This window comes from Priapulus caudatus, unplaced genomic scaffold, assembly GCF_000485595.1.
Source record: "Priapulus caudatus unplaced genomic scaffold, Priapulus_caudatus-5.0.1 Scaffold77, whole genome shotgun sequence".
NCBI lineage: Eukaryota > Metazoa > Priapulida > Priapulimorpha > Priapulimorphida > Priapulidae > Priapulus > Priapulus caudatus.
The window spans coordinates 366,246-371,719 of record NW_014577138.1 but is presented as its reverse complement, the minus strand read 5'-3'; the positions used below and the strand labels follow the sequence as shown (position 1 = coordinate 371,719).

Below are 5,474 nucleotides of genomic sequence, written 5' to 3'. Positions count from 1 at the left end.
CCCCCTATTTTGTGCTCTTAGGACGTCTAGAAAGCATTAGAAGTAAAATTGGTCTTGTTGTGTATTCGTGACATTCCGTCAGGTGGCGTAGTCACAGCGACCGGTTGGTCATATTTATGTTTGAAATGTAGTCAGGCAACTTTGTAGAAATTCGCATCATAGAGCTGGCAAAAGTTTCGAGCGGAGCATAGAGCATGAATCTGTAGTTATTTAACATGAATAAAGTGTATGGTGTGTAAGCGAAGTAACAGTGTGAGTATTTTTAATTAATATCTGTTCGATGCTTATTCAGGCCTGCTGCCTATGGACGCGATCTACTGTTGTTTACCACCTTTAGGTTGCTGACTGATGTGGATTCGAGGCGCCGTGAGGCCTGTGGGAGGGAAAGTGTACGAGCCAATATCTCAGCCTAGGAGTATCGTATTGACAAGCGGTTGGTCTTGTTTTAGAGAGCAAAGAATTCTACTTAATGCATTACCATAAAATTATTCTAGACTCGCAGGCAAAGTAGAATAATCATGTCGTGAAATAGCCCCATTTTTCCGTTTTTCCGTTGTACACTCTAGGTATTATTAGCTCTTGACACCTACATGCACTACACCTACACGCACGCACCTACGCGCCCTCGCATACACGCACAACACACCTCACCACGCCTACGTGCACATGATAATTCGTTATCATTTCGTGCAACTACGTTGGGAATTCGTTTTCCTTTACAGACAGTTGACATATTATAGGCACCTGACGAAACACCGACGAAAGCCTGCCGTGCGGGGGCGGCACGTACTAAGAAGCACCACAGATAAAAATAGCGTAGAGACTGCTACTATAGTGCAGATGGGGTCGTGGTCGTATCAGGTACTACAGATATGTACCCGAGGTAGTTTTAGGTTGTTTAGTAGTTTATATTTTTATATGAGGTATGTTTAGGGTTAGGGTTCGAGTTAGGGTTAGGGTTAGGGTTAGTGTTAGGGTTAGGGTTTACTTATGTAATACTTCACTTTAGAGAGATGTATCAACACGTCGCAAAGCGTTTACCAATATGTGACCTGCGCTTGAAGCTAAATTGTGATATCGACGATGATGAAACCCATTATATTTATAAAAAGAGCCGAGACATCAGGCAACGTTAGACGACTTGGCGCTTCGCCAGGCTTCGTGCTAAACAATTTCTCACCGATTTTCAAACGTGCGAAATTGAATACAATTTCGTCAATCGAATTTCACTATACTGAATACGCACCTACAGTCGAAGAATTTTATTAAAATTGTGGTGTGTTAAAAGCACGCGCACGCGCGTATACACATAGAGAGAGAAAAACCGAGAGAAAAGAAAGCTTTGCTAATCGGTACCGTTAGATATCATCTACAATATATAGGTACAAAGCTACTTCAGTATGCTCCCTATGAATGTAGTAGACGTATAGCGCGGTGGAATTTCCACACTTATTGCGCGGCCATTTTGCCGCAAAATGTCAAAGCGTGAAACGCAAAAGCGTGTCTCGCTGTAAAACATACGATGGATCAGGCTTCTCGCAACAAGGGATTTCTAAGAGGAATCGTTAAACGCACGAACGAGTGGGATGGCGTTGCTTACCTGTGATCAGCGTCAGCGCGCACATGCAGGCGAACGCAGAAATGTCCAAGTTCATGGCGTGCAGCGAGGAGGAGAAATCCATGATGGCCTGCATCCACTCCCCGAACGAACGCTCGCACTGGGTCAGGCTCAATACGACGCCGTTGCAGAACACCAGCTTCTCGTCGCCCGGATTCATTCTATGAAAACGATGCGTCGTGTTTTAGTAAATATTCCTGCATACACAAAGTTCTTTAATAAATGTGTGTTTCGTTACAGGGTATCGGTTTACAACGATGCGTATCCATCCGCAAAATAAAATTCGTCAAAATTCGCGCGTGCCATCCGATTCTCTGGATGCAGAACTTTTCTGGATGGAACAACCCTAAAATTTCCGTCTCCTCATTGCTTACACTCGAGATGCTGGAAGTGAACGTTTTCAATAGCTTTCATAATGAAACCTGTCAACATTTGGATTAGTCTTACCTGTAAGCGAGTCTCAGTACGAGCAGCTCTAGACACGCAGACTGGAAAAGAAGATCTTGATCTTCCTTGCACAGTTCTACAAATCCAGGAATCTTTTCTGCCCATGTTTTGATGACATCAATTGATGACGTTAAGAGATCAAAGAATTGCTTAACTTGCTCGGTATCGGAGAGAGGCTCGTCGTATTCTATAAACTGCAAATGTGCCGCGCGACTATGAAATGCAAGCAGTTGATACGACAGTAAATCTAACAGAACACATTTCGTGCATGGCTAACATAATAAACATCTATTTAATATTGTAGGCACAACAAGTATCACCGCAGTAGCTACAGGGCTATCACGTCAGCATAACGATTTTACCGCATTGTGAATACCATGTACATTTATATTTATACTTTTATTCTTACATTTGAATAATCTAGATTTGCAATTTCTGGAGTCGTGTCCACGTGTGCTCTGACTAGCGCTGTAATGAGCGAAATAGGTGGCGATGGTGGCGACTCCTGTGGGCTCTTTGGTTTGGATGGCAGCCGGCCACGGCGCCCTTTTAACCCATCCGATCGCACGACTAAAAATGATAGCAAAGACATGCGTGATTAGGCGCTCGTAACATATCGTTCTAACATAATTATTATAAATTTTGTTCATTAATATCATATATGGACTCTGGCTCAGAGGGCATGCGGATTATGAAATATTCACAGATATCATTTATTATAATATTGTCTCAGACGCGTTAGTACGCATGGAAGACACAGCGCTATGTAGAAGACTTATACACTATATAGGATCTATATACTACGTAAACGAACAGACTTAAGCTCAGATTCTCACCTTCCTTCACCATTCCGACGAATAAGCATTTCTGGAAGCGGCAGAACTGGCAACGGTTTCTACGGCGCTTGTCTACCGGACACTCTTTGTTACCCAAGCACACGTATTTCGCATTCTTCTGCACCGTGCGCTGCGATTATACATATTATACATATACATTATACATATACCGAATTTGTTATTACTATATTTTATTTGCTATTTAGCAAATAAAACTGGCTTTCAAGCTTCTGTTTATTGTGCATCACAGTTATAATAAGTTCGCCCCCAAAGAACATCATTAGTAGGTACAGCAGTATTATTGATAGGATATATACTGAGTAGAGACCACGGTGCAGGTGGTCGGAGTAAATGCGTTGCAAGAATTGAGTGTCCAAACGTACTGTTATTTTACGGTCCTTGGCGAATTAGAGTCTGTGTGCAACAGTATCAGTAGTAGATGATATAGAACTCTATCTCTATATTATTTACCCCTGATAATATGAATAAACAGTAATGCTGCATGAATGTGACATTCGTTATCACACACTGTAGCATTAAGATGTGGTAACGAGCATTCCCCTTCTTCCTAGTCGAGCAGAGATTAAACAGGGGAGAGAAGACGAGAGACCCAAGTTTTTCAAATCTCCACAATAACAATCCCACCTGCAACGCCTCAAATAAGAAACCACACGTGAGGCGGAGTATAGGCTCGTAAAGGAACACTGATTTACCTTGAAGAACCCCTTGCAGCCCTCACAGGTGCGCACGCCGTAGTGTTGGCAGGCAGCGTTATCACCGCACACGGCGCATAGCTGGCTAGGATTGACGGGCGAGCTGGGAGACGCCTGCCGTGACGTTGGTGTTGGTGGCGTAGCTGGAGAATGCATTGACGACTGTCCCATCCTGCATGTGAGTGAGAATAAACGAGACATTAAAAACTTCGACTCTGCCGAGTGACATATCCCCGTGGCTATAATTTCAAGTAGTTGATTTTATGAATGGTTCCACTACTGTTGTCATTGTCATAGAATCATGGTCTGTTGGCCTCATGACGGTGCATGAGGTGACTTAATTATGCATTAAACGATTTTCATAAGGAACTACCAAACGATTTATGGCAAATAGTAATCAACAACCTACTAAACGTAAACACGTCAAAATGTTTTGAATAATCAGAAAATGTATTATGTAATAATAAGGCAATAATGGTGTAATGATGATGAAACATACCCAGACTGTTCAACGGGAAAAGCTGCTCCAAGATCAAGTGGTGGCAAAGGCCCTCCAGGCGGCATTACACCTTGCATAATGCCAACCCTAACATTGGCTTGGTAGCCCAGGCCAACAGACGACGTCTGTATTTGATAGTTAGTATCAGGGCTGGGCAGGGACCCCGCTGGCTGCTGCTGCTGCTGCTGCTGCTGCTGACCAGAGTAAAAGCCAAAACTCTGCTGAGTTTGGAGACTAGGAGTTGATGGCATGGACATTGACTCATCCATGTCAAATACTGACGGAACGGGAGACATGTCCTCAGCATAGGTGCTGCCCTGATAGCTAGAGGGACTCATTGCACCGAAGCTGTCTTGTCGTTGAAACGTCCGTTCGCTGTGGTGACTAGCTGGACTGCCCACACTACTGGCCATGCTTAATCCGCCAAAGCTGTCCTGTTTCTGGATCGGTGGTCTATCACTTCGAAAGCTGCTCGCTGGACTGCATGACCCACCGAAGCTGTCCTGCCTCTTGAACTGCGACTTGTCCGATGCAAAGCTACAGGGTGATCCGGCGTAGCTGTCCCGTCGGTAGGGTGTCGACGGAGCAGGACTTCCAATACTGCCGACGCTGCCAACGCTATGGACGCTGTCTTGTCGCTGTAGCATTGGCTTCGAGCGACCCCTCGACAGCTGCGGAGGCGGCGGCTGGGGATAATACTGAGCGGCACTGTCTGTCTGGAACACCTGACCCACATCCTGCATTTGGCTGTAGTGTGATCCAGTCGGCGACTGCGCATGCTGACTCTGGTGCGTCGGCGACGGCGCGTGGTAAGGCGACGACGACACCGCGCTCTGACTCTGGTAGACGTCAGTCAATTGTGCCACATTGGGCGCCTGCTGGAACGCGCCGCTCGACGTGCCCTCATTGAAACCATCAGGCCGGTGAAAGTATGTATCCTGAAAGCTAGGAAGCGGCGTGTGCTGCTTGTATCCACTAGGCGGCTCTAGAGGATAATCCACGTATCTGGAAGGTATCATCGTTGATGCGTTACGATTACATTCACGTGTGGCCGTCTTAGTTACGAGATATGACCATTCTGTAACGGCGTAGCTGTATTTAAGACGTAAATATATCCTTCATATGAATATATTTTATGTAAAAAATAAATGCATACACGGCATTTTCGAGAGTGACGAAAATAAACATTGGCACGGATATGAATTAACTGTAGTGTCGCTTCTGTCATCAACCTACACATCAGTGAAAATACACACACACACGCACGCACGCACGCACGCACGCACGCACGCACGCGCACGCACGCACGCACGCACACACACACACAGTCGATGCAACATGTTTACGTTACCATCGCATAT

At 45.1% G+C, this 5,474-nt stretch overlaps 1 protein-coding gene across 1 annotated transcript in view; it reads right to left on the bottom strand.

Annotated features, from left to right (window-relative positions):
* LOC106821548 (nuclear receptor subfamily 4 group A member 2-like) overlaps positions 1-5,474 on the bottom strand; it is a 29,700-nt gene that overhangs the window by 10,939 nt on the left and 13,287 nt on the right. Inside the window, exons 5-10 of the mRNA XM_014826416.1 lie at positions 4,114-5,118; positions 3,615-3,786; positions 2,902-3,031; positions 2,475-2,635; positions 2,066-2,259; positions 1,601-1,779 (exon numbers count right to left, since the gene is read on the bottom strand). Of these exons, the coding sequence (XP_014681902.1) occupies positions 1,601-1,779; positions 2,066-2,259; positions 2,475-2,635; positions 2,902-3,031; positions 3,615-3,786; positions 4,114-5,118 (1,841 nt within the window). The remainder of the gene's footprint in view (positions 1-1,600; positions 1,780-2,065; positions 2,260-2,474; positions 2,636-2,901; positions 3,032-3,614; positions 3,787-4,113; positions 5,119-5,474) is intronic.